The 26,928-nt window shown below is 36.6% G+C and overlaps 2 protein-coding genes across 4 annotated transcripts in view; one reads left to right on the top strand and one right to left on the bottom strand.

Moving 5' to 3' along the window:
* Positions 1-1,379: 1,379 nt before the first annotated feature.
* Positions 1,380-23,058, bottom strand: LOC110452859 (uncharacterized protein C8orf34 homolog). Of its 3 annotated transcripts, none has more exons than XM_021501579.1 (12): positions 22,920-23,058; positions 19,889-19,984; positions 19,374-19,419; positions 18,329-18,397; positions 17,721-17,813; positions 15,858-16,085; positions 11,023-11,189; positions 9,251-9,390; positions 5,216-5,361; positions 4,044-4,111; positions 3,416-3,462; positions 1,380-1,443 (listed from the first exon to the last, which is right to left on the bottom strand). In XM_021501579.1, exons 1-12 carry the CDS (start codon positions 22,980-22,982, stop codon positions 1,395-1,397), a joined length of 1,212 nt encoding a protein of 403 aa, XP_021357254.1. In that variant the 5' UTR covers positions 22,983-23,058; the 3' UTR covers positions 1,380-1,394. The 3 variants fall into 3 exon arrangements, with proteins under 3 accessions (XP_021357254.1, XP_021357256.1, XP_021357255.1); XM_021501580.1 differs by lacking the exon at positions 1,380-1,443 and adding an exon at positions 2,853-2,950; XM_021501581.1 differs by lacking the exon at positions 15,858-16,085.
* Positions 23,059-26,254: 3,196 nt separating this feature from the next.
* LOC110452851 (protocadherin Fat 4-like) overlaps positions 26,255-26,928 on the top strand; it is a 39,899-nt gene continuing 39,225 nt past the window's right edge. The window contains exon 1 of the mRNA XM_021501563.1: positions 26,255-26,428. Coding sequence (XP_021357238.1) covers positions 26,359-26,428 — 70 coding nt within the window. The 5' untranslated portion in view covers positions 26,255-26,358. The remainder of the gene's footprint in view (positions 26,429-26,928) is intronic.

The raw sequence follows: 26,928 nt of genomic DNA, 5'->3' as shown, positions 1-26,928 counted from the left end.
ACCATACCTACTCCCCTGTTATAGTACAGTATAAAACCATACCTACTCCCCTGTTATAGTAAAGTATAACACCATACCTACTCCCCTGTTATAGTACAGTATAAAACCATACCTACTCCCCTGTTATAGTATACAGTAAAACACCATACCTACTCTCCTGTTATAGTACAGTATAACACCATACCTACTCCCCTGTCATAGTACAGTATAAAACCATAGCTACTCCCCTGTTATAGTACAGTGTGCAACCTCTTACATATGACTTACACACTCTGTTGTCTAATTAGCATGTGTCAGAAAAATATTTCAGCAAATGTATTCTAAAAAATAAATTTAATTATAAATTTTGGCAATCTATTGATAGTAAGAGGTTAAAACTTAGAGGATTCCATTCAGTTAAATCATTCTGCCAGATGTTATCCTTTTATTATAAGCATGAAAGTTAGTTTGCTCCAAGAAGTTAAGTTACTCAATGATGAAAATGTTCACAACATTATAATTCAGTAAATATTAAAATGCTATAATTTTTGATGATATAAATGTGACTCAGCGAAATGGCCGATACTGACCTGCTATATCTACTACACAGGATATGCCCCCCCCCCCCCCCCTCTGATAATTGGAGGCTGAATTAAAGCAGTTCAACTGCCCTATTTCTGATGTACAAGAGTCAGGATACACTTCATTGCAAAACAGTATTAACATTTACTAGACAATGGATCTGACAAATGTGCAAAAATGAACAGCAACAAAAATGACAGTAACAAAACAGAAATAGACAATTCCTTAGGAAATTATTTGTTGTCAGACACCTTATAAGTCTGGTTAAAATAGGATCAACTGTCCTTTATGTGACAGGCAGCTGGCTACAACAAACACAAGAATTCCACGGGAGTGGATGTGTCGCCTGCTCAGCGCTTTTAGTAAGAAAAGTGTTTTGGCTTGAGTTGTCGCATAAACAGATATGCCAAAACACGGAAAGTTGAAACTCGACAGATTTAAAAAAAAAATATATGTTGAACATTATTGCTTCTAGCATTACCGTACAAAATTTGAAAGGAATTAATTCAAAAATAAAAAAGTTCTTGCATTTACTACACAATGCCCTTATTTGGCAATAAAAGGGGCATAACTCCACCAAAAATGCACGAACTTGTCCGAGCTATATTGGTATGCAATTTGTGTACTAAGTTTGAGTTTAATCAACCCAAGGGATCTCATGTTATTGTACGGAAACCTTGTTTCGGACGATGCAACCGACGCCGCCGACAAAGTAATACTTATATATTTCGCCTCACGTTGCAGACGACACAAAAAGTAAGTCATCAAGAAGAACAAAATATATAAAACATCTCTATATTGTAAACAACATAGGGAAGAGCTAGAACTAAGTACTACATACCTGCTACAAAGCTGTCTGCGGGCTGAGGCCCAGTGTACAGACTGAAATATACACAGATAGCAAACCAAACGTCAGTAGAGGTCAGAGGTCAATTCACTTAGGTAAGGAATCAAACATAAGAGGGTGTGCTCAGGTCATGATATCTAGCTACAGGAAATGTACCTCATTGTCCAACTGCTTTATATATCTGATATTTTGTACCATCAGCCATAGCTACATCGTTGTATTTTGTAGAACATGTGTCTGCACATTAGTGTATTATAGGTGCATTCCTCCAAAACCTCGTGTAGAACATGTGTCTGCACATTAGTGAATTATAGGTGCATTCCTCCAAAACCTCGTGCAGTTCCCTTTGCTGTATGTCAGAAACATTACGACTGCTGATACATAATATGAATAAAAGTGGCAGGAACTGTTCCATATCTGTGTTTTGTGTGTATGTAACTGTATAGACATAGGTGATTGTTTATTATATGTAAATATAGGGGTAGTTTTGATTTGTTTGTGGTTAAATACAACAACCAAGACCACACGGAGACTGAAATGTTAGTGTGGAAGAGTGGAGATATTAGGGTTTTTTTAATTAGCGACTTCATCCCTGGTTGTTGAATGACAAGTTTTTATGCTGTAGCTCTATGGCTGATGTCACAAAACATCAGAAATATCAATCAATCAATGGGTTACAGCTCCACAGCTAGGGTAGTCATATCAGTGTAAGTGTTAGTAAGAGGTGTGCCACAGGTAATAATACTCCGTACCAACTAAACCGGTGCAGGTCTAAACTAATACAAATGGTTTTCTGTGTACGGCTCAACTGTGGCTACAGTAACTGAACATCGGTAATGCCAGGATGTACACTTACATATTTTGAACGATAGCTAGCCTGAGGGCAGATTCATAATTTACCCGGCCAAGTTATTTTTTCCTTGTAAACATTTTGAGATTTAATTTTCCTTAACAGAAAATCTATTTGACCGTGGTGTCTGCGAAAATGTACAGCCTGTCTAATGAATGTGGATGTCCTCCATTCTCTGTTTGATTGGTGTTAAGCAATAGTAAATAACAGACAATCACAACAGCAAGTTAGTGCAAACAGCTCGACGAGGCATTCTCCGGGTTCTATTTTGTGTATTAGAGTTCACTTATATTACATCTTTTTACACCAGTTGTTATTGATTTTTGGTTTCTGTATTTTCATATACATACCAACAACAAATAGTTTATTAATACCGGTAAGTGCTATTTTTTTTTATGAATTTAGAATTTGTTTCGAATTTCACAATCCACTAAAATGCAAAAATATAAAGTCAATTGATTAATGAAGAAAAAAACTGAAATTCCGGAGATTTCAAATTTAAGGAAATCAAAATTTTGAAAATTATCAAGAATCAAAATTAGAAGTCGTGAAATTGAAAATGATATTTAACATTGCTGTGATTATTGTTAGTAAGGAAAATGTTCGATAAACAAGAAACTGAGAAAAACAAAATAAACGTGGAAACTGTACAGAGTATCTTGGTGTTGAGTCACTCACCAGTATTGGAAAACCTGGCACACAACAACAATTACACTAAGATATAACACAAAATGTATACAATTGAACAATTATCTTTCAGCAACCTTTCTCTTTATTTCCATGAGCTTTAAAATTGTATTTAACTGATGGAAGACATGTACACATGCTTTTTCAGGGTTATTCTAAATATAATGAGATGGATAGTGACACTGTTTTGCGACCCCCATAACTCATAAATATTTTTTTCTTTGGACCTGATCAGTAATGTTAACCATTATTTTTGAGCTCATCATTCAAATATAATATTATCAGTCATAAGTGCCTTAATTCCCTTTCAATATTTTCATCTGATACCATTATCATTATCAATCATTTATCTCGAAATAGAAAATATTTACAAATAACTGCTAACATAGTTCCCTTATACAATGAACATTGTATGAAGCCTACAATTATCGTATTTCCTTGATGACAGGTTTTGGGTAAAAGACACTTACTTTATATTAAGTTTTACATTAGCTTCTTGCTGTCGTTCCCGCATGATCTGAAATTAGAAATTTACAGAAACTCAACATTCATAAGTCACTTTCTGAAAACAGTTACCATAAAAAATCCAAACTTGTCTGGTACCTAATCAAAATTATGGAAAAATTTAGTACGGAATTTAAAACATTTTGAAGAATATTTTTTTTCTAGTTTAGCCCCATGAGTACCCTGGTCAGTACTTATACCAGTGCTACTGTCCTCCATATAACAAAGTATATATACCAATGCTACTGTCCTCCATATAACAAAGTATATATACCAGTGCTACTGTCCTCCATATAACAAAGTATATATACCAGTGTTACTGTCCTCCATATAACAAAGTATATACCAGTGTTACTGTCCTCCATATAACAAAGTATATATACCAGTGCTACTGTCCTTCATATAACAAAGTACACAAGGTTTATAATGATACTGGATTAAACTGTAGGAGTAAAGCTATCAAATATATATAGTTTCATTCTCAATATCTGTATCATCTAGAATACTACAAAACTAGAAACATATACTCAGTGTTTATGTTGGACTCAGTTTAGTGTAAACAAAGGATTGTATTGTATATTTAGCAGAACTTACCCGGCTAAGCTTGTAACCTGTATTTGATATGTTGCGAGCCCCTTCTTTACGTAGTTCTTCCCCATCCTCTGAAAAAACCAAGCCAGCATTGCAAGTGAATGTGAGATCGTTACGTTTCATTAACTGAGAAGTAATTTCTCCTCTATTTTGCGTTTTCTATGAAAATCCAGGTTTTCAGAAAATGTGTTATTTACCAGTTCTACAAAATTTGTAATCAATCCTAGTACTGTATAACACGAAATGTTCGTGGGTACTTTCCTTCGTGGTTTGAAGCCATTTAGATCATTTCGTGGTACTAACTTTTGTGAGTATCCTATATTAACGAACAGCAGACATGTATATCATTCAAATTAGTTGTATTTATTTTTGTGGTTCAATAGTGACCACGAAAACCACGAATGTTTATACACAACGAACATTTCATGTTATACAGTAACTGAATCCATGCCCAGGCTTTAATTTGACACTTCGTGAAGTTCAAACAATGATTTGGTAATTAGTTCTCTGTGAAGTAGAATAATAAAATACATTTTCAGTTACATTCAACCCAATCACTAAAATATCATTTCTCAGTATTTTTAACCATAAATGAAACATGACGCCTAGTGGGCCCGCACTGCATCACCTAGAGATTTAAGCAATCATGCTAAATATTAAAGAAATAATTCAAACATTTCCCCATTTTGGGCTCCCCCTCACAGCTCCCAGGGGGACCCTTTCTTTATTGTTGATTCCTGGTCCAGAAGATGCTTTATAACAGGCTGCAATAATTGGGCGAGTGTCCAGACGCTATCACTCCGGTGTGTCTGGTTCACCCTCACTTCAGTGACTTTTTACCACTAGAGGGCGCTGTTATCACAGACATCAACAAAAACATATTTGCCCTCCAGTCACCATATCATTCCTGACAGCAACTATGAAATCAGAGTTTCCTAAACCGGTGTTTTTGTTACCTAAATTTTACAACAGCCTGTTCCCTTATGAATTGGGAAAATATAGCATTATTTGTACGAAATTGGAAATATATTCCTCGTCTTTTATAATTTTTGGAAAATAAGGCACTTTTTAGCTAGGGGAAACAGCCTGTATTCCGCAGTAAAACTGAGCAAAAAACCCCACTGTAAACTTACATCAGTAACAGAAGTATCGGTGCTGGTTCTGACATATCTTACCTAACAGTTCTATGGCGTCATCCTCTTCCTCCATTCCCTTCTCTTCACCGTAGCCCGAGTCGTTCTGAGATTCCTCGGTGATCATTTGTTCTAGCTCCTTCCGATGGGACTTGGCATCAACTTTACGACCTCGCACACGACTTGTACTGAATCATAAAAACAGGTCTCAATATCACAATGAAATAACACACTTATAAAACAGTGCCATCCTGATTAAATTTGAGTAAAAACGAAGTGAGCAAGTGCTCACACAGATACAGGGCCCCTATATCCACAAAAGTTCTCAAGTGTGACCTTTGACCATGAATGATGCATGATCATCAAATTATAATCAGCTATTGAACTTAATGTTGTGACTGTGTGGTGTATATAAAAATTCAACATATTGACCAGTTCATGAGATGTCTTGTATGCATGCTTTTTACTACAGGCACACCGACACTCAAACAGAAATAGTGACAAAGCTGTTATAGTCGTTAATACAGCTTTATAATTAACAGTGTCCAATCAGGCCAAACACATGTAGCAGAGTCATATTTTATTGTATTTTGTATTAATTAAATACTCTGTGTTATATTCTATGTTGTGCCCAGTATGTTATTTATGGCTACATTCGCATATCCCGGTTGAAACGGTACGTGTGGCGCAGAAATTTTCCACGATAAACGAACAACCTTGGACCGTTCTATAAGCAGAGCTAAAAATCCACAGTTTCGGAGAATAAAAAACAATGTATCAAGAATATTATATCCTTCTCTCACGCGTCCACTAAATTACATAACGTATGTTAAAAATTACATGTGACTTGACATTGTTTAAGAAAGAAATAACGCAAATTGGCAATAGTCAGCATTTTAGTTTCGGTCAGGTACGTCTGGACCCCTCAATCTACACGTACCAAATTTTCCAGAGGTCAGCCTCGGTCCAAATCTGTACCTGTCGTTTTCTTTACAAGTTCAACCGGTTCAACCGTTTCAACCGGATACGCGAATGTACCCTAGGTGTTGATATTATGACGTACATGTCCTGTGGTGTGATCCTTACCTGTGATGTCTACCTGTCTTTACCTGTATAATATCCCATGGAGTGGTTATGTAAGGTCCAGTGTGTTATTGTTTATAGTCTATTTTCATTGGTCAGATATTTTGCATAGATTTCTGTTTCTATTGGTCAGTCTTATATTGGTCACTTTTGGCGGGATTTCATTGTGTCAGTTTTGTGAAAGATTTTGTAAGAGAGCAGACATGTTGATTTGGACACCGACACATACATCTTTTGACAGTAAGTTTTCTCTATTATCTAATATTAATAATTTCTTCACAGTTAAAGTTAATTGGGCTAGGGTTCTAGTTAATTTATATATATATTGGTAGTTTCTAAATAATTGTTAAATGGAATTTATTCATAATTATGTGAGGTTTTAAGAATTGACCAAGTAATATGTATTTCTTATATTTAGTGTATTTCATGTTTGAATCTCATGACTATTATTACACTAGGAAGAACAATAATGTTTACTAAAGTATATATCTGTATATTGATATTTACCATTTTTAAGAGAATGGTTTTATTTTATTTATGGATCGAATTATTCAGTACTAAGTGATTCGCTCGTTTGAAGACATCGGTTTCCTAATTCCTGGCTCTGTGCCATACACAGGTGCGTGATATGTACATTTTAAGTAATTTATATTTCCATGAAAGTTATATTCTAACTTTAGTTGTTAAAGTTAGGTTTATCATTTTCTTTCTTATTTCTTTTGGATTAAAAAACAATAGTTGAGAAACAATAATTGTAAAATATTGTAAAGTAATTGCCATGTATGCTGTGTAATTGTAACAGTATGAAATAGTAGGCAGTACAATAATTAGTTTGTAAGAGTTATGTCCCTTTAGTATATGTATTTTACTTGTGATTCGTTGTGGTAAATGTAGTCTTTTGTGTTTGTTTACAGAGTGTATGTATCTACCTATACACTAGGAAATTGAACCATGTTATATCTGTGCTGTGGAAATGGAATAAACATAAATCTCAAAGAACTCTAGGTTATTTGTAAAACCACCCCGCTACACACATTCAACAGTAAAGAGTTGGAAATCCTTTGATTATGAGATAAGATTGGTACAGAATGAATACTAAACTTATGGTTATTATTACTGATATAAAATATCCTCTCAACCGATAGAATTAAACTCATCCTGAATATATGTCACACATACCTGACAACCTTAACTGTGAACTCATCCTGAATATATGACACACATACCTGACAACATTAGCCGTTTCTTTGGTGACGCTAGGCCCCTTTTCATTCATGATTTCCCCGGCGAGTGGATCGTCGTTGTCGTATCTGTTTGTCCGGGGTCCTCTGTAGTGGGGGGAGTTATACTGTACATTATCATCATCCTACAGGAGAGAATAGACTTCTAATACATACAAGGCAGAACTTGAACCTCCTCATCCTGAATATATGTCACACAGACCTAACAACCTTAACTGTTAACTAATCCTGAATATGACACACATACCTGACAACATTAGCCGTTTCTTTGGTGACGCTAGGCCCCGTTTCATTCATGATTTCCCCGGCGAGTGGATCGTCGTTGTCGGATCTGTTTGTCCGGGGTCCTCTGTAGTTGGGGGAGTTATACTGTACATTATCATCATCCTACAGGAGAGAATAGACTTCTAATACATACAAGGCAGAACTTGAACCTCCTCATCCTGAATATATGTCACACATCCCTGACAACCTTAACTGTTAACTCTTCCTGAATATATGTCACACATACCTAACACCCTTAACTGTTAACTCATCCTGATGAGATAAGATTGGTACAGAATGAATACTAAACTTATGGTTATTATTTCTGATATAAAATATCCTCTCAACCGATAGAATTAAACTCATCCTGAATATATGGCACACATACCTAACAACCTTAACTGTTAACTAATCCTGAATATGACACACATACCTGACACCCTTAGCCGTTTCTTTGGTGACGCTAGGCCCCGTTTCATTCATGATTTCCCCGGCGAGTATCCTGAATATATGTCACACATACCTGACAACCGTAACTGTTAACTCATCCTGAATATATGGCACACATACCTAACAACCTTAACTGTTAACTCATCCTGAATATGACAGACATACCTGACAACCTTAACTGTTACCTCATCCTGAATATATGACACACATACCAGTCAACCTTAACTGTTAACTCATCCTCAATATATGTCACACATACCTAACACCCTTAACTGTTAACTCATCCTGATGAGATAAGATTGGTACAGAATGAATACTAAACTTATGGTTATTATTTCTGATATAAAATATCCTCTCAACCGATAGAATTAAACTCATCCTGAATATATGTCACACTTACCTAACAACCTTAACTGTTAACTCATCCTGATGAGATAAGATTGGTACAGAATGAATACTAAACTTATGGTTATTATTTCTGATATAAAATATCCTCTCAACCGATAGAATTAAACTCATCCTGAATATATGGCACACATACCTGACAACCTTAACTGTGAACTCATCCTGAATATATGATACACATACCTGACATCCTTACCTGTTAACTCCTCCTGAATATATGATACACATCCCTGACAACCTTAACTGTTAACTCACCCTAAATACATGACACACATACCTAACAACCTTAACTGTTAACTCATCCTGATGAGATAAGATTGGTACAGAATGAATACTAAACTTATGGTTATCATTACTGATATAAAATATCCTCTCAACCGATAGAATTAAACTCATCCTGAATATATGTCACACAAAACTTATGGTTATTATTACTGATATAAAATATCCTCTCAACCGATAGAATTAAACTCATCCTGAATATATGTCACCCATACCTGACAATCTTAACTGTTAGCTCATCCTGAATATATGTCACACAGACCTAACAACCTTAACTGTTAACTAATCCTGAATATGACACACATACCTGACACCCTTAACTGTTAACTCATCCTGAATATGACACACATACCTGACAACCTTAGCCGTTTCTTTGGTGACGCTAGGCCCCTTTTCATTCATGATTTCCCCGGCGAGTGGATCGTCGTTGTCGTATCTGTTTGTCCGTGGTCCTCTGTAGTTGGTGGAGTTATACTGTACATTATCATCATCCTACAGGAGAGAATAGACTTCTAATACATACAAGGCAGAACTTCAACCTCCTTTAACTTAACGATATACTTGATACTCCAGGAGTTATGCTTACTTACACTCTCGGGGCAGACAGCGTAAGTGATTGGGTGGTGCAGTGGATAGCGCACTTGCCTTTCACCAAGGTGGCCGGGTTTCGAATTCGATCAGGGGTTTTCTCCGGGTACTCCGGTTTCCTCCAACACTGAGACCCCCCACCCCCCCACCCAGTGCGCTTACATCCGGGCCAACAAGAGTGATTAATATAAGTTGAAATGACTTGTTTCATAATTGTTGTAAATAAATAAGTTTATATAATAAGTGAGCCTAACCCCTGGAGTATTGAGGATGACTAAAATTAATGATAGATATTGTCAAATTTTTATATTCAATTTTCTTTCATAAGGCATCTTTGCAGAAATATGACAACAGCGCGTTTTTGAGGTGACCATTTTGAATCCTGGGATATTTGATTTTTAGTTTTGAAAATATCACGGACTGAAATTGAACTTTATATCCCATTGCATATTTCATAATCAATGAAAATCTTAAATCTCTCTGGTCCATATGATATATGATTGAGTTTGAAAACATTTGTACAATAATTTCTTTTTAAACTGAACACCTTTTCCCCATAACAACATATCGGTATACATATCACAATACATTTCTCCTGTATTACAATGTATTGTATGTATACACTGGCCAGGCGTACTGCGATACACTGGCCAGGCGTACTGCGATACACTGGCCAGGCCTACTGCGATACACTGGCCAGACGTACTGCGATACACTAGCCAGGCGTACTGCGATACACTGGCCAGGCGTACTGCAATACACTGGCCAGGCGTACTGTGAAACACTGGCCAGGCGTACTGTGATACAGTGGCCAGGCGTACTGTGATACACTGACCAGGCGTACTGTGACAGACCTATACTTCCATTAAAATCACTGTAATTCCAATGGAAATACATGCCTCTGCTAATCAAAACAGTTTTTCCTTAATTAACTTTAGCTTGTAGACTAGAGAGCTACGGACATAACTTCTGATAGATATATTTCTGATGAAATATTTTTGTAAGGCACTAGATACACTTTTGCTAAATAATTTATCACTTAAGTAATAAATTGTTTAGCAAAAGTGTATCTAGTACCTTACAGTCTGTACTCAGGTTTTTACATTTAACCCTTTCAACCCTATGTAACTTTAGTAGACTCTACTTTGCATTGATATGGATGAGTCCATTATGGTCTACATTGGTGAAAGGGTTAAAGAAGAACTTTACGAGGAATGGAAAAAAAAAAAAAAAAAGTTAATTTAAAAACTCATCACTTAGATGCAGAAAATGGCTATATTTAAATACTGACAAGGTATCAACATATTCTTGATAAACCTTTGGAACAATGGCACAAATTTTAAAATTCTTAATAGAGTAACCAATTTCTAAGCATAAAAAATGTTCATCTTACAGCTACCTCTTTGACAATTTACATGAGAGAACAAAATGCATTATGCATATCTATATATGCCACATCGAAATTTGAAAAAGATAGGTTTTTACAATTCCAAGGTGGTTTACTCAAATCGACGTCCTTTGATGGGATATACTGACCATTCCACTGGAGCCCCAGGCCTTCCTGGCGTCTGTCGGCGAAGATTCAGGTTTCTTTTTCTGTTTGGAACTACCCGCCTTTCCTGGCGATTCCTCAAATATTTCATCAAAGGAAGAGAAACCAACTTTATTATCAGTGTTCCATGGCTGACCTTTCTGTTTTTTCCCTGACAACAGTATGGAATGTATAGTATATAGTTAACCATTTAATTAGATACAGTATCATCGATGATACACAACCTGAGGATGGTAACTAGGATTTATACACTTGGTAAATAGGCTGGGAATAAAGAGAGAATATTACTGATACTACTCAATGTTAATGTCATTAAATAAATTGAGGGTTTTACACATAAACAATAAAATGTCAAAGCCTAGATTATGAAGTCTTTGGACAAATGTATTAAAATAGTTTTAACACTTTGACGAAGATGATACCATTAGAAATGATATATAAACAAAACAATCTACCCAGGGGTGTACAATTTCATACCTACAGTACTAGCTATATATAGCCAGGAGGCAGATTTGAAAATTCTATCTGTAACAAATTTTGTAACACAGTAAGTTTTGAAGATTCTCGCCGGCCCTGACATAAAATCTACTAGCCTTGAGTATCTGGGTAGAGGAATTATACACACTCCAATTTTATATTTCATAACTGTCCTTTAATAGTGTAATTACCAAAATATTGTATACACAGGTATTGAAGTTATGCTTACAAGAAACAAATGATAAGTGTTTTACAGACGAATGGTCTGGAATCATACATTTTCAACTACAAAGTCACAGTGACCTAATTTGAACCCCAAAGGGTTCTTGGTCCTTGTCAAGGTATCCTATGAGTGTAGGTGAAAAGCAAAACTTAATGTAATTCATTGGTTTCACCAAACAAGCACGTTGTATTGGATTCAATCCTACACATGATTTATCCTGCAATAAGCCCATCAGGACGTCAAAACATTACTTCTGACTCATGTAGGGGGTGGGCTTATTAAAGGATGAAAAACAAACCTTTGTAAACATTTTCACTGAATTGTATAGTAGATATACGGACGGGCACACTACCTGGCACGGGCTTACTGACAGATAGATTTTTAGTTACAGAACCTTTTTTCGACATATCGATTCAATGTCAACAACACTGAATATAATATACAATATTTCTAATTATTGTCCTTCCACTGCTGATATAACTGAGCAGAACTCTTTAGGTGTATATTAATCAACATTTCAAATTGTTTAAGGAAGCAGATATTGCAGTGAAATCAGAATTGGTGTAAATAAAACATACAGTCATGCAATGATTCCTGTTTGACACAATAATATTAGGAAATTTTGTTTATTTCCAAAAGTTGTAAAATGACTGAACAATTTTGAGTTACCCTGAAGACTGTACAGTACATTAACATACCCGGTAAGTACATGCCGAGAGTGTAAAACTTTCGCTTTGTGTCAGTAATTAACTTCACAAAACTTGACATTCTCATGGAGTAAACTCCGGACAGTGATAACCTCTGACATATGAACCTACATTACCGTTACAATGACGGATACAATCTAACATACGCATGCTGTCAGTATTCTAGCAGAAACACAAGTAATACTACCCTGATCTGTAACACCATAACACCTGGTTATACTGGTATAACATACTACAGCTGGTAACCACAGGCCTCCATGCGGTAAGTAACATATATATATATATATATGGTTAACATGTAAACTGTAGCATGATGTTTGTGTATATGGCCCTGTATTACCCTGAACCTTCTGTCCAGTCATGGCGTTCAACCTTCCCCAGTATTAGTAGATATTTACATGACATTATAAGCCTTGTCCCTTCACAATAGATTACTATGTATGGTATATATGCTGTGTATACAAATATTAACCAACATGATCGATTCGAAATAGACAATTAAACAGTTATAAGGCCAAAAGAAACATGTGTGTTTCATGTATCAAGACCTTCCCTACATTTTAATGCCAACCCTAGATATTTTATTACCTACTTGTATAAAAGATTAATTTATTAGCCAGGCAAAGTTCACAGCCACTCATTAAAATGTACTTCCTTCCTGCTCTGAGAGTCTGACCTTATTCTTGACAAAGTGATAGCCATTGTAATATGTGGAAATGCATTGTAAAATTTGAAATAAAGCATAATATGTATTCACGAAATTAAATGCCTGCCGACCTTATTTTTTTCAGACATGTTACCTGAAACAAACACATTTTTTTTGGCCTAAATACAATATGTATACAAAAGTTACCGTGATTTGGATGTACTTTTACTTGGATATATCCAAGTTCAAGTACATCCAAATCACGGTAACTTTTGAACATAATGAATGATTTGTTATATACAATGTAGCTTCAGTAACCAGATTCTCTATGCTGTAATTGAATTAGTAAACCTAGATAAACTCTATATCAAAACATTGTCACCGGTTTAAATTTCACCTTTTACGCGTTTGATAATCCGGCGCATTTACTGTGACAGCAAATATTAGTACACAGCATATATATACCCATCCTCGATATCCAGGGGTTACGCTCACGTTCGCTCTCTACACCCCTCGAATATGTCATAGCAAAGTTGAAGGCTCCTATTGCGCCACCTTGTTGATGAGACAAGAAGACTAGTTCGATCCTTTGATGTACATCAAAAGAATCTTGCGGTCATGTAACGGTAAGAATTGACAGGCATTGAACTCGGGCGTCTCCCCTATGTAATCTTAAAAGGACAGGTATCAGCCTATAGTGATTGGTCAGTTTGTTTTACCTGAGACCAATCAAACAGCTATCTTCGTGCCTTCAATTTTACTATGACATATTCCAGGGGTGAAGAAAGCGAAAGTGAGCTTAACCCCTGGATATCGAGGATGATATATACCATAACTAGAAATTACTTGTGTAGGGCAAAAATTTACATTGAACAAAAATAGATTTCACTGGGGCAGGGGGGATACTGGACTAGGCTGACGTTTCTGGTACACCGGGGCAGGGGGAATACTGGACTAGGCAGACGTTTTCTTGTATACTGGGGCAGGGGGAATACTGGACTAGGCAGACGTTTTCTGGTACACCGGGGCAGGGGGAATACTGGACTAGGCTGACGTTTTTGGTACACCGGGGCAGGGGGAATACTGGACTAGGCGGACGTTTGCTGGTACCCCGGGGTAGGGGGAATACTGGACTAGGCGGACGTTTTCTGGTACACCAGGGCAGGGGGAAGACTGGACTAGGCCGACGTTTTCTGGTACACCGGGGCAGGGGGAATCCTGGACTAGGCTGACGTTTTCTGGTACACCGGGGTAGGGGGAAAACTGGACTAGGCGGACGTTTTCTGGTACACCAGGGCAGGGGGAATACTGTACTAGGCTGACGTTTTCTGGTACACCGGGGCAGGGGGGATACTGGACTAGGCAGACGTTTTCTTGTACACTGGGGCAGGGGGAATACTGGACTAGGCTGACATTTTCTGCTACACTGGGGGAGGGGGAATACTGGACTAGGCTGACGTTTTCTGGTACACCGGGGCAGGGGGAATACTGGACTAGGCTGACGTTTCTGGTACACCGGGGCAGGGGGAATACTGGACTAGGCAGACGTTTTCTTGTACACTGGGGCAGGGGGAATACTGGACTAGGCAGACGTTTTCTTGTACACTGGGGCAGGGGGAATACTGGACTAGGCTGACGTTTTCTGGTACACCGGGGCAGGGGGAATACTGGACTAGGCTGACGTTTTCTGGTATACTGGGGCAGGGGGAATACTGGACTAGGCTGACGTTTTCTGGTACACCAGGGCAGGGGGAATACTGGACTAGGCTTACGTTTTCTGGTATACTGGGGCAGGGGGAATACTGGACTAGGCTGACATTTTCTGGTACACAGTATACAAGCTCTTACATAATAAATGGTAAGATATTACAATAACCTTACATTACCATCCTAAAACTAATCTTACTATACATAATGAATGGTTAGATATTACAATAACCTTACATTACCATCCTAAAACTAATCTTACTATACATAATAAATGGTTAGATATTACAATAACCTTACATTAAACATCCTAAAATTAATCTTATTATACGTATGTAGTTAAACCTCTCTAATGAGAACATCGGAAACCTGGAAACCAATATTTTGTTACGAATGGAAAGTTACAGAATACATCGATACACTTTTATATACATATAGATGAAACCTTATACAGGGTGGTTACATTTTGTTTTCCAAATCTCACAGGTACACTTTGTGTGGAAGCTACGAAGTGGGGCCTAGTTCAAGTCTCATTTTATAAGAGTTTCTCACAAGTTCACTTTGCATAGAAGCTATATAATTAAACACCTACTTGAAGTTTCTTGTTTATACAGGTGTTCAGACAGTACAGGGTTTAGACAGATGAGACTGGGTTAGAGGATTTTGTCAGCGAGTCTATATAAATATATATATACATGTACATACTGTTCAGGAAGAAACCCTCACCACCTTCGTTTATATGAACGTAATGTAATGACTAGGACGTAAACCCGAGCCCACATGCTGTGTGAGTTACATATAATATACATACAATACACTATAGCTGACTCTGTTAGCAGGCAGGGACTGCACAACCATTCACTTTCAGGGTTTATTTAGTTTGAGGTAATACCATGAGGATACTCAAGGTGATCAAGCGGACCATCCACCAGACATGATAAGCTAAACACAGCCATGCTGAGATAAGTAAGGTTAACCTGGACTTATTGGTGTGACCAACAAAACATCAACCAGACATGATAAGCTAAACACAGCCATGCTGAGATAAGTAAGGTTAACCTGGACTTATTGGTGTAACCAACAAAACATCATCCAGGGGAGACAACTGCACATCGTGACGCGGGGAGGAGGGGGACCTGAGAGCAGATTGAGGACGAAGGTTTGCCGACTGAGGACGCAGAGTTGTAGACTGAGGACGGAGAGTCTGTGAGTGAGGACGACAGCTTTGTGTTGACTGAGGTCGAAGGTTAGAATCCGACAGCAGATGTTTTGGTACCTGTCTACCAGCTGTAAGGAACATCTCACTGTAGCCCTCTTAAACCACATACTTTTAACATTTGGATACAAAATACAGGTAGAGTACTGGTCATTTGATATGTTCTAAATAGCCCATCACTTTTGGTTTGTTTGTGTTTTACGTCCTATTAACAGCTATGGTCAATTAAGGATGTCCCAGGTTTTGGTGGTGGAGGAAAGCCGGAGTTCCCAGAGAAAACCACCGACCAACGGCCAGTACCTGGCGACTGACCCACTTAGGTCTCGAACCCGCAACACAATAAGGAGACACAGGGCCAAAGAAAAAAAATGAATTGAGCATGACACACACATCAGTTTTACTGGTATAGTGATATCTCAATAAAACCTATTGTCCCCACACAAGACAGTATAAACATCTACCAAAGACAGGTAATAAGGTGGGACACATTGTACCAAATTGTCTTGAATCTCTGACAAAGAAATCTTAACATAATCCCAGTGCTATGTTTTGCCATCTTTTCTGGAACCCAGGACATGACAATCAAAATATCACCCAGGACATGACAATCAAAATATCACCCAGGACATGACAATCAAAATGACACCCAGGACATGTCAATCAAAATAACACCCAGGACATGACAATCAAAATAACACACAGGACATGTCAATTCAAAATAACACCCAGGACATGACAAGCAAAATAACACCCAGGACATGTCAATTCAAAATAACACCCAGGACATGAAAATCAAAAAAACACCCATGACATGTCAATTCAAAATAACACCCAGGACATGACAATCAATATAACACCCAGGACATGACAATCAAAATAACACCCAGGACATGACAATCAAAACACCCAGGACATGTCAATAAAAATAACACCCAGGACATGACAAGCAAAATAACACCCAGGACATGTCAATCAAAATAACACCCAGGACATGACAATCAAAATAACACCCAGGATATGACAATCAAAATAACACCCATGATATGACAATCAAAATAACACCCAGGACATGACAATCAAAATAACACCCAGGACATGAAAATCAAAATAACACCCAGGACATGACAATCAAAATAACAGCTCACCACTGATACAATGTTGTCAACCAATTATACACCATCAAAGTAATATTTACCACTTCCTACCTTTCAGGATCCTGTTACACTTGAAGCATATTTTTTTCGAGGGTACTTTGCAAACTCTTATGTTCAAATCGTGTTGGGAAATATTCACTCTTTTTTCCTTGTAAATGCTTTGTGAATGTATTTCTCTTAGAAATGAATATTGAAAGTATGACATAAACTTGTACAATCTAGATCAATCTACCAAATATGACACAGGGATTGATTAGGCTTAACAATCTAGATCAATCTTCCAAATATGACACAGGGATTTATCAGGCTTAACAATCTAAATCAATCTACCAAACACGACAGATTTATAAGTATCATACCCATCATGACGAGGAGAAGATAAACCTGTTTGCAACTATAAACAGGGCCGATAACCACCCCAGTTGATGTAAGCTGGACATTAAAATCACCAAGTTATATCAACCCTGATATCCTATCTGATGGCTATCACGGTAATTAACCTTACCATGATCAACCTCAATCAAATGTGTCATCACATCGAATTCACCTTACCAGGTTTTACCGGCTCGTCGTACTCCGCGTCCGTGGCCTTGGGTTTTTTACTGTGTGTCTGCCAAGGTTTATTGTACCCTCTACCAGTAACATCTGTTTAAAGGATACACAGCTTTATAACACTTCATATATTTAATCAGAGGAGGTCCTTACAGAAAGATTCCCATATGTAAAAAAAATGTCTTCATCAATTTTTAAGCATTACATATTGTTTTATTTCATTAACTAAAATTGGCAATCAGTATGGCGACAGTAAGTCACATTATTTTTTCAAAAAAGACATCAGTACATATTTGAAATAGAAGGGAACCTCTATATTTCTTGTTTAATTGTGTCAGAATAAATGTGAAATATTTTAATTCACAAAAGCCTTTCCTCATGAATTCATATGAAAATATAAGTCTTGCAAAATGTAAGTGATCTGTGAAGGATATTGATCTTATTGAATTTTCATATTTTTTTCAAAATTCCTCCGAATGGGTTGTAAATTAAGCTATATTTTGGCATACAGATTTCTATGGGTAGATATGGGAACATTATACACCAATTAGTCCCCAATATATTTTGAAGTCTGAGCACATGTATATAACACACATCAATAGACTCACCAACAGATTTGGAAGCCCAGGCTTGTGTTGTCGCTTTCCTAGTCATCTCAGGACTTCTGTTGCGATTCACTATCAATAAAGACATACTCGTGTAAATTGTATACAACTTATTTAGTATACAGAACAGATCAACAAAAAGAGGCGGTCCAAAAATCTTCTAAACAAGAATATTATTTTCCATTTTCGGTCTGGATCAGTACAGTTTGTTGATTAGTCACTCTCATGACCTTCTGAATGGCATTTATTCAGGTGGGAAATTCCGAACGATTGAAAACCGAAGACTCTACTGACAGAATTTAGCAGCTTTTGGTGATAATAATCCATTTATCAATATATGTGAGGTATCTGTTGTGTCATAGTAGATTTTTGTTGTCAAAACTCTGTGTAGGAGAATTCCACGTTTTCATATAGCAGTCGCTCTGGCCCCACACCAGACAATCTATCTGTCAAAATGTCTAAGTCTGGTGTCAGGGCTAGAGGAAACTTGGGCTACTATTTCCCAATAGTCTTTTCTAGAGTTCAACTTTCCCGGTTTTACTGTGTAAATTTTCTGAGTATATGTTAACTTAGATGAATGAACAAGTTCTAGCAATCAAACTATTCAGGAAGTATACAAATTGGTCATGGACATAGATGTTTATTTACAGGATTTTGTATGGCTACTGGATAGTCCAAATTATTCTGACGTTTTATCGCCTTTTTTAATATCGGTCTGTCGTCGATTAACGTCAGAACTCCGGCCCTCTATAATATGCGGGAAAGTGACGATTTGTTTCTAAAATATCAGTTAGAAGTGCGCTCCGGACGCGGGTCGCATATTTCCCGCATATTATAATCAACGACAGACCGATATCAAAAAAGTCGATAAAACGTCAGAATAATTCGGACTAGGCTACTGGACTGCTGGGATCTGGTAAGGTTGCTGCTGACTTCAAAGGATTGAAGGAGTGGTAAACATTATTGTACTAAATGGATATATTATGGAATCTTATTTACAGGTGCAGTTATTTAATGAATTGCATTATAAACATAAAGGATCGCATACTTATTCTTTCTGGAGAACTCCTTCTGACTCCTGCCAGTTTCAAATCCTGAAATAAATAAAAAATAAAAAATATGCTACATAGAAACCTTTGATATATTTAACAACAATTTTTTCCATGTGTTAGAGCAGGTCGTTCATAACAGGGTTTTTGCTATTTATTTTGAGGAAGGGCCCCTGATCAGCAGGAATCGGGAAAATATCATTGACATTTGGCAAAAATTGGGAAATATCATCTGTGTTTCCACATGTAAAGGTTTGGGAAAATATCATAAGTTTGAAAAAAATAGCACTTGCAATGTGATTAGCAGAAAGTTTTCCTTTACCTGTTTCTTACAGTAAAACGTATAGCAATAAATAAAGACATCAATTTTCAGTGTTTTTGTTTACTTAATTTCAAATTCTTTATTTAAGTTTTTTAAATGCTCCTTCATGGAAGGCAATACTTGGGTATTTCACACTGAATTTAAGATAAGATATATATACAGGTATATATAATCTGTGTAGTGACAACTTACTGTAGGTGTGTCCATCCCTGCCTTTTTATACAGCACCTTTATCAGGTAGATCAATGGCTTCTCAGGCTGGTCATGTAGAACCTTATTCATTAAATCCTGAATAAAATAAACACCATTCATTAATGTTTTTATAAAAAAAAAATATGTTCAAACAGTACTTGAGTAATGAAAATTTCCAACAGCCCTGCTATCTTATGTTATTTTTTATCTTAAATAACTGAAGTGTGATTTGTGGCTTTAAAGAATAATTTCTGGAGAGACATAAATCTTTATGGTAGAGTTTTAAAATAGGTAGTGGCATGGCTTTTCCATGGGTTTAGCAGTTTAACACCAATTCTAGGGATTTTTTTGCATATGAAGGTCTTAGTACCAAGATGCTTTTATATGTAGGAGAACTGGACAGGGTCTTTCAGTCCATTCTGGTCATAATACTCTGAGTGCTGCGTTATATCATAAACCTTTTTTTTTTGCATTAATTCGGAACTGCTGTAGCATCATTTATCACAGCCACAAGAACACTTCTACTGTAGACCCGTAAAGTCTTTCATTTAGGGTAACCAAGCAACCTGAATTTGACTCCACCTTATACACACACCCTCCCCACCTCATCCTCGTTATCCGGGGGGTTACACTCCCTTTCGCTCTCTACACCCCTGGAATATATATCATCATCTAATCTAGAACTACAATCGCTAGCACATTGGCTAAACTTTGTCAAACGAAAAGTGTTGAAAACAAACCACGAAGTGGGAGGCGAAAAATGTTCACAGCCAGGGACACTACTGCTGTTGTTCGGCTTGTGAAACAAAACAGAAAATCTATTCTAATGGATAAACCTAACAAACTAAATGAGGGGAAGGACAGATCTTTCTGTTAAAAAAAAAAAAAGTTTCGAAGAAATTACATTAAGAAAGGATATATTAAGCAACGAGTTTCGAAAAAGCAATTTAAGTGAAGTAAACAAAACACATGTTTGGTGGTGTCGGGAAAGAAAGAACTGGAAAAGTGACAGGGAATGGAAAAACATGATATTTTCTGAGGAAAGTCAGGTTGTAATTGGAAAAAAGACAGTTAAGTCATAATCAACAGCCCTTATCTTGTGTGCCCCCCAATCGAGGTAGAAGCTATCTTTGATGATCTGGGGTTACTTATCTGACAATGGTGTTGGAACACTGGTTGCTGTAGAAGGTAACATAAAGGCTCAAAAATACATTGAGATTATATGGACAACAACTTGTGGCCGGTAATTGCTCAGCATTTCCTCAATAATGAATATGTATTTCAAGACGACAACGTTAACGCCCTCTACATCGGGCCCAGATAGTGAACCATTACGATGAGTCAAATGGAATAAATTGTACAGATGGCCAGCACAATCGCCTGATTTAAATATTATAGAAAACATATGACTAAGGATCAAACGTGACCTAGAAACCGTCGCAACAAACATCACACAGAGCTTTTTGATGAAATTCAGACTTTGTAAACCTTCCTGTAGGCTGTAGCATATGTACAGAGGTTGTACGACACAATTCTAACCAGAATTTTAGGGCAGAATACATGAGGCAGGTTTTAATTGTACATAGGATTAAGTTTGCCTTCTAGCTTCGAGCTAGAGGAGTTTCTCTTTGGCTCAGTGCACGTGGTAGAACGTCCGAGTAGGAACCGGGAGATCGCGGGTTGGATCCCCGGTGGAAGCAAAATATTTTCTTTCCTGTTACAAATGGTGTTCGTGGCCCTCCCTGTAGTGACAGAGAGTTTGAACCTGGGTTGTGGTGTTCGAGGGCGAACACATTTAAAAAGGGGGGAGTAGTGTGGTAGGTTTTAATTGTACATAAGATTAAGGTCACCTTCTAGCTTCGAGCTAGAGGGAATTTCCCTTTAGCTCAGTGGTAGTGCGTCCGACCAGGAACCTGGAGATCGAGGGTTCGATCCCCGGTGGAAGCACACTATTCTCTTTCCTGTTACATCTGTTTGAATCTACCGCAAAAAATGTACACAATGCGAAGCCATCTTGTAAACGACATAAACTTATGTCCCGTGACTTAACGTTCTGAGAGAGTGTAGAAGACAGTAAGACGGAGGAAGAGCGAACATGTAAACATCGGTCAAATAATATTGTATGATCCAAAACATACTGATGTGTACACATTTCATAGGTGTCAGGTCGGGTCGTTTCGGGATTTTTTTCTTCTTCTGTAGTTACCATTGTTTTTTTTTCTTTACACATATTTTAATGTCAACTAAATTCAAACAATCGATTGGATAAAAGTTATTACAACTTATCATTTAATTTCAATACAGCAAAACATAAAATGCTTAAAACATTGTTAGAATCAATATTAACTCATTCGTCTCTTAATGTCAATAATGGATGAAAGAGTGAATTGAAAACATATTATTACAAATCAAACAAGGAGTTTACTTATCAATAACGAAATAAATTGAATGTTGAATTTCATAAGTTCCCCTAGATCTGTATTTGATAATAAATTAGTTTCACCAGGTAACAACACGCTGTCAATCGGGTAAATATTGGTAGACATCCCCTCAAGCACTAGCAATCTGTTAACAATAATGATCCCAAGCACGGGTAATTCGTGACACATGTCATAGACTAAAACCATACTTGTGTATTTACAGGAGTTTTTATGAAACGGGAGCAAAGTGTTATTTATAAGTGAAAATTGTATATGTCCTGAAACGGCTTGATTAAGTCCCGAAACATCTTGCGTCCTGTCCCGAAACGACTTGTTACCGAAACTACTAGCATTCAAATCAAAAGTTTTATTTAACGTCGGTATGGTTAAATTCATTTCATACTATTTAACATAACACAGCACATGTTCCGTAAGTCTACATAACATGGTATTTTCTTAACAAGATATTTGACCAATACGGAAAAATCACAACTACTGTCAAATGACAAGTCAAAACATGCTAACGTCAACGTGTTGACATTTCCCCCCAGACGTAAACCGCTGCACTGCATTGCTTACAACACATTGCACAGTTAGATATTAAGTATAACCTCAAAAAGTGAGCTGAGACGATGTCGCTCCATGTAGTGCTGCATTTTCTGTGGAGTACCCATGTTTCTGGGTCCACGATCAACCAGTCAGGCTAAATTTGTTTTGGAATCCAGCGGGCCGGAAAGACATTTGCGCCACCTACACTATAAGTTGCTCGAGTGCGTTCGATTGTAGCTGTGTTATAATTGCATGGAAGTACAAAGTGAACGCATGGAGTCACTGTATGAAGCCCTCACAAATAACACAGATTTCAACCAATATTATGTTAAGCATACAACGTTCATTTCACTTATTTTCAATTACAAGATACATTACTGAAATATCAGCCGGATGCCAAAATAACTTTAACTTATCTAAAGTCATTTACGTCACAAGACAAATTTGATGGCCGCTCCCACCCCGATATGAATTTTGTTTTTTTAAATAAATAAAGAGGTTGTCCGTTATTTCGGACTAGGGTCTGTCCAGATATTGAGAAATCAAAAGGATTTGACGCTGAGTATGGACAGTCATTAATTATAAGACTTCATGGTATGCTGTTATTATTATCATTGTTTCATCATCAAATGGTGTTAATTCTATATTGCGATAATAAAAAGGATTGATCCCTAGTCAGAGTATTCAGTTTCCTTTATTTACCCCATAAACACTACCATCCACTCCGACTACCAAGTGTACATTCAGAAAGATTTGCCGAACGTTAACAGTAAATTTCAAACCAAGTCTCAGGCAACGGTGCGGTGTTATTTCTGTTATCTAAACATATTAGGCTAGCACATCCTAGTGTGATAGTTTGGAGTAAGGTTATTTAATGTTCGAGTTTTGTCAAATGACCCATGAACACAATTCTCGATCATCTATCGCAAATAATTTATTCATATGTCGTCCTAATTAACTCCGAACTGTTAAAGACATTCCAATATTCGGGCGCAATCATATGGAACGCACTATACCCACTGATATATAAAATTATCAAAGACTCTGAAACATTTCAAAAGTCAATATATACGTAAATATTGCTGTTAATATTTCCTTTATATCAGAAATACTTTCTTGAGATTTTTGTTGTAAATATTTGATATTCTATTGTATTGTGTAATATTGTACATATATGTATGTATACCTGTTGTTGTGTTTTGACTGCATTGGTATGTTATTTACATTTACATATGAAACCGGAAACCTTATATTAGTCTTAACCAGTCTCCGATTGTTCTCTAATGAAATCAGAAACCTTATATTAGTCTTAACCAGTCTCCCATCGGGTTATAATGAAATCAGAAACCTTATATTGGTCTTAACCAGTCTCCCATCGGGTTATAATGAAATCAGAAACCTTATATTGGTCTTAACCAGTCTCCCATCGGTCTCTAATGAAATCAAAAACCTTATATTAGTCTTAACCAGTCTCCCATCGGTCTCTAATGAAATCAGAAATCTTACATTAGTCTTAACCAGTCTCCCATCGGTCTCTAATGAAATCAGAAATCTTACATTAGTCTTAACCAGACTCCCATCGGTCTCTAATGAAATCAAAAACCTTATATTAGTCTTAACCAGTCTCCCATTGCTCTCTAATGAAATCAAAAACCTTATATTAGTTTTAACCAGTCTCCCATTGGTCTCTAATGAAATCAAAAACCTTATATTAGTCTTAACCAGTCTCCCATTGCTCTCTAATGAAGTCAGAAATCTTATATTAGTTTTAACCAGTCTCCCATCGGTCTCTAATGAAATCAAAAACCTTATATTAGTTTTTACCAGTCTCCCATTGGTCTCTAATGAAATCAAAAACCTTATATTAGTTTTAACCAGTCTCCCATTGGCCTCTAATGAAATCAAAAACCTTATATTAGTCTTAACCAGTCTCCCATCGGTCTCTAATGAAATCAGAAATCTTATATTAGTTTTAACCAGTCTCCCATCGGTCTCTAATGAAATCAGAAACCTTATATTAGTCTTAACCAGACTCCCATTTATTTCTAATGAAATCAGAAACCTTATATTTGTTATTACCAGTCTCCCATTGGTCTCTAATGAAATCAGAAACCTTATATTGGTCTTAACCAGTCTCCCATTGGTCTCTAATGAAATCAGAAACCTTATATTGGTCTTAACATGTTGTAATCAAGAGCGAAAAATTCAAGCTCGACCTCGGGTCTTTAAATGCAATTTGAAAATTAACCAACTCGAGTTATCCAACAAACACTCATTGTGGACCTCTATGTGACCGCATTGATATTGCCATAGAAACGGTTTTATTTAGTCATGAGAGAAAGTGATATAACATGAACAATGAGATAAGGAAAAATCTCGAGTATTTTAAGTTCATCAGAACATTTTTACTTAAATTGTAAACTTTGAGTTAAAGATAATTTATAGACTTGGATTCGCTCTTAGAACATCATTTCATGCCTACATTGAAATATTTTCTTGATCTCAAAGATACAATGCACCTGGTATGTGGATGAAGGTAATCATAATTCTATTTTAGTATTTCGATTTTTCTTAAATTTCAGGTTGGCGATTTAAACTGTACACAGATTTATGTGTAGTTAGCTGTTAACTATTGTGCTTATCGATTGCACAACTTTTTATAGAGATAATTGAATATTCCTCGCCCGGGGTTTTAATTTTGGCCATTGATTCGTTTGTAGGTACAGTATGTATCGATAAAGCCCTTTATTATGAGAATTGCACAGAGGTTTTCGGTGTGTACCGTCTAACCCCCCAAATATCTTGTTATTCCTTAAACATATATTGTACTGACTGACAAAAGGCCTAAATTCTGATATCCAAACGTTCAAACATACGTTGACCTTTATTCATTATAAATCAGGCTGTAGTTTAAATCATCCCAGTATACTAGTACTATTCTATAGCTGTGTGCGGTTCAGTAGGTGTTGCATGAGCCGTCAAATAAAAAGGCCGAAATCCAACGATTAATTTCGTTTACAATAAAAACACATTGATGAACATATTTCTAATTTATCTTCACACAATACGTGTATGCTTACTTTAATATACTTTACAATTGTTGTATTATACCCAGTATAGTTCCTCGCGTTACACTTGTATTGATCATACTACACACGTTCCTACACTCTCGGTTGGAAATCTTCTTTGGCCTTAATTTTGACGATGCGTTTCATGCTATATAAATAATTCACCAATCATACAAAAGCAAAGTGGACCGCTGTCTGATTAGGGATCAACTCCATATTCCGCGGATCACTTATTACCCATATTTATATATTGCGTGTCTAAAAATATGTTTATCTTCAATCTAAACAGAAGTCATAACATTTAAATCTGTCTTTTTATTACTCGTCGATAGAATGCCGTTTTGTATTCGTGCTACCTCACAGGTGGCTATCACGGAATGTTAGCTGGTTTTGGGTAATTGTATATCTGACGGAGCAGCAGTTTTAACCTAACATGGACTTCCTAAGGATGTGGATGTTATTGATACATGTGATGTTGGGTTGGAGTCCTTTACCCACAAACGGTAAGCAATTCTCTCTTTTATTATCATATATACTAAATGTATGACTGGCAAAGGGAAACAGGAAATATAATAAATATATGTGTAATCATTTGGATGTCTTATAGATAGGGATAATGGACACAACTCGTATACTAGTGATCAATACTATAACGTTTTATAATAGTAAGCAGGAATCTTATAATAATGTTCAGGGAATTGAAGATTTTTGTGTAGTATATCTTTGATTGATGTTTTAAGACCATTTATTGAAAAAGAAGTGAATGCATCTTACTGTATCAACACTCAAAATGACTGTCTGTCTATTGACGTTATTCCATGATGATTATATCGTCCAAAGATAAAAGTCTCCTTGTTGTAAGCAAAAGGGACCATAAGAGCATCTAATAAAACTCAAACATTTATAACATAGCCTGTACCTTATCTCATTCCCACAGGGCGCGTTCTATTGTTTCCATATCAGTTTTACATGAGTTACAATAAGGACTATCAGCTACTCCTGC

Source organism: Mizuhopecten yessoensis, unplaced genomic scaffold (genome assembly GCF_002113885.1).
Source record: "Mizuhopecten yessoensis strain PY_sf001 unplaced genomic scaffold, ASM211388v2 scaffold6919, whole genome shotgun sequence".
Classification (NCBI taxonomy): domain Eukaryota; kingdom Metazoa; phylum Mollusca; class Bivalvia; order Pectinida; family Pectinidae; genus Mizuhopecten; species Mizuhopecten yessoensis.
The sequence above is the reverse complement of the archived record's forward strand: the minus strand, read 5'-3'. Positions and strand labels throughout refer to the sequence as shown.